The 2,500-nt window shown below is 35.4% G+C and overlaps 1 protein-coding gene across 3 annotated transcripts in view; it reads right to left on the minus strand.

Annotated features, from left to right (window-relative positions):
- The window catches only part of Sgt1 (suppressor of G2 allele of skp1), a 12,701-nt gene that overhangs the window by 8,770 nt on the left and 1,431 nt on the right, over positions 1–2,500 (minus strand). The window contains exon 1 of one of the 3 annotated variants that reach the window (XM_070142893.1): positions 181–304. The exons of the other annotated variants lie outside the window; for them this stretch is intronic. Within the exon in view, the coding sequence (XP_069998994.1) occupies positions 181–195 (15 nt within the window). The 5' untranslated portion in view covers positions 196–304. Of the gene's footprint in view, positions 1–180; positions 305–2,500 lie in introns of those variants that run through there. 3 annotated transcript variants of the gene reach the window in all.

Raw genomic sequence — 2,500 nt, forward strand, 5'->3', positions numbered from 1 at the left:
GAGAGAGAGAGAGAGAGAGAGAGAGAGAGAGAGAGAGAGAAAAGAGAAAGAGACACAGAAAGAGAAAGAGAAAGAGAAAGAGAGAGAGAGAGAGAGAGAGAGAGAGAGAGAGAGAGAGAGAGAGAGAGAGAGAGAGAGAGAGAGAGAGAGAGAGAGAGAGAGAGAGAGAGAGGAACATACCTCTACAGCTTGCATGTACAACCCACCTGCTTGGAGTTGACCCACTTCCCGTCTACTTCAGAAAACAATAATACCCACAGATTACTAAATATTCTCTCTCTCTCTCTCTCTCTCTCTCTCTCTCTCTCTCTCTCTCTCTCTCTCTCTCTCTCTCTCTCTCTCTCTCTCTCTCTCTCTCTCTCTCTCTCTCTCTCTCTCTCTCTCTCTCTCTCTCTCTCTCTCTCGATGTATAAGCATAAAAACACATATAGACAAAGTTATAAAAAATAAAGCAAATCATCCACATTCTGAGGTCAACAACTGTAAAAATAATAATAATAATAATAAAATAATAATAATAAAAAAAAAAATAATAATAAAAAATAAATAAATAAATAAAATCTGTGGTGAAACATTACAATACACTTCACCCTTAAAACTGCAAATCCTCTGGTTTATATTTCCCAAAGAGCTGTAAAGGAAACTACAGAATATCCCCAATAAATGTATTCAGACTAGTTAATATATCATCTTGAATTTTCAGTTGACAAGATATCAGCCAAAATTTTTTGACATGATACATAATTAGTTCATAAAGCAAGGATGATAAATCATTTACCTTTAAAAACTGTTCAAGGCTACTTGAATCTGTTACCAAATGATTCTCCAAAAATACTTGTGGGAAATGATGAACAGAAAATTAATAGACAGGGACAATGCCTCTATCTACTAGCAGTGAGAAGAATTCAAGACTAAAACAGATGAAGACCTAGCTAAATAACAAAAAAGCTGAAACTTATTAAAATCTTCAAGTTGGCAAGAATACTTCAAATGAAAAATGTCCCTTTTGTTTATCACAGACATTTTAGGCCCTTCATGCTCATGTACAATGTAGCACATACAGTACATGTGGAAAGATCAAAATATTTGTCCAAAGAATTATTTCAATGACAATCACTTTTCCTACTCTATACCAAGCCATGCATGAAAAATCAGCCACCCAATGAAAAAATCACAAGCATATTTTGGCAACAGCATATTCAGTTTTCTGATATAGGAGGCTAAAGAGCGACTTTCTTTGCGGGACAGTAACTCTTTAATAAATACAGTCACAGCCAAACAATTTAAAAACTGTTTAGTACACACAATTCTGAGTAGGATGAACCATTCATAGAATGGAGGGAGGTACATGCACCCCCCAAGAGTCCAGTCATAACATGGCACGGCCTTACAAGCTTCACATTAGAATCAAGTTAAATTACAAACTGAATTAGATTTCAATAGCTCCATTTCACTATGATATCTTTTAAAATTTTCTAAAGCATTACATTATATACCCAGGATGCCAGTCATGGCAAATGAACTATGACTAGATAAAAGTAAGTAATTACAAATAAGAAGCTACAATTAGTAGCACTAACAATCTACCTTGATTTATGTCACATATTAACTTTCATATGATCCTTACAAAGTCTTTGAACTAATTCTTTCTGACTATACACTTCCCAGCTCTCCCTCTCTGTAAGAGACAACCACAACTAAGAAAGAGTAAACAAGGCAGAGAAAGGACCTGGCATGCTGCCATACCATTACCATACACAGACATAGAAAGAATAATGAATCTGTAATGTGAAGTAATTTACCTGTATGCTAATATTTATAGGCTAATTTCATCTATCAAGAAACAGGAATAAAATCTTAACAATGACTATTTCACCACCCTGTATATATCATTTCTCTCTTTATGAGTGAGATGACATTCCCTTTTCCCTTTCTTTCTTCCCTTTTTTCATCTACTTGAGGAAAGACAATGTATATAAGTTAAAACTTGATGTGATGAATACTTCATAAAAATTTCTTATATGTCAATATGAATAATTTTCAGTAAACTATCTACAGGGACATGATATAGCAAATATTAATTTGAACAAGTTTCTATACACTGATGTCTAAATATCAAAATAAAGCCATCCATATAGCATCCTTTTTGCAATATCAAACTATTGGATCTGGGTGTCTGCACACACGCGTGAACCAAAAGCCAGGCATCAGGCTTCCCTGAGTATCTCGTCTTCCAAGTGTGGGGCTTGTAGGCCTGGCCTGCACACATACACTCATGCCTGGTTTCAAGACTCCTCACCTCCTCTTGACAATGCTATTAACCCTTTTTCTGCAGCCTCATTTTTGTTGTTCGGTCAACTTCCATGGTCTTTATTCGACACTAGCTATGTTGCACTAAGATAATAACAGACTGAGCAGACTATCTATAGGGGTAGTTTATACTCTGTGCAAACACAGTAATAGTAAGTAACACTGTGTTTTTATCTTCTACCTTTACATG

Source organism: Penaeus vannamei, chromosome 30 (genome assembly GCF_042767895.1).
Source record: "Penaeus vannamei isolate JL-2024 chromosome 30, ASM4276789v1, whole genome shotgun sequence".
Classification (NCBI taxonomy): Eukaryota; Metazoa; Arthropoda; class Malacostraca; order Decapoda; family Penaeidae; genus Penaeus; species Penaeus vannamei.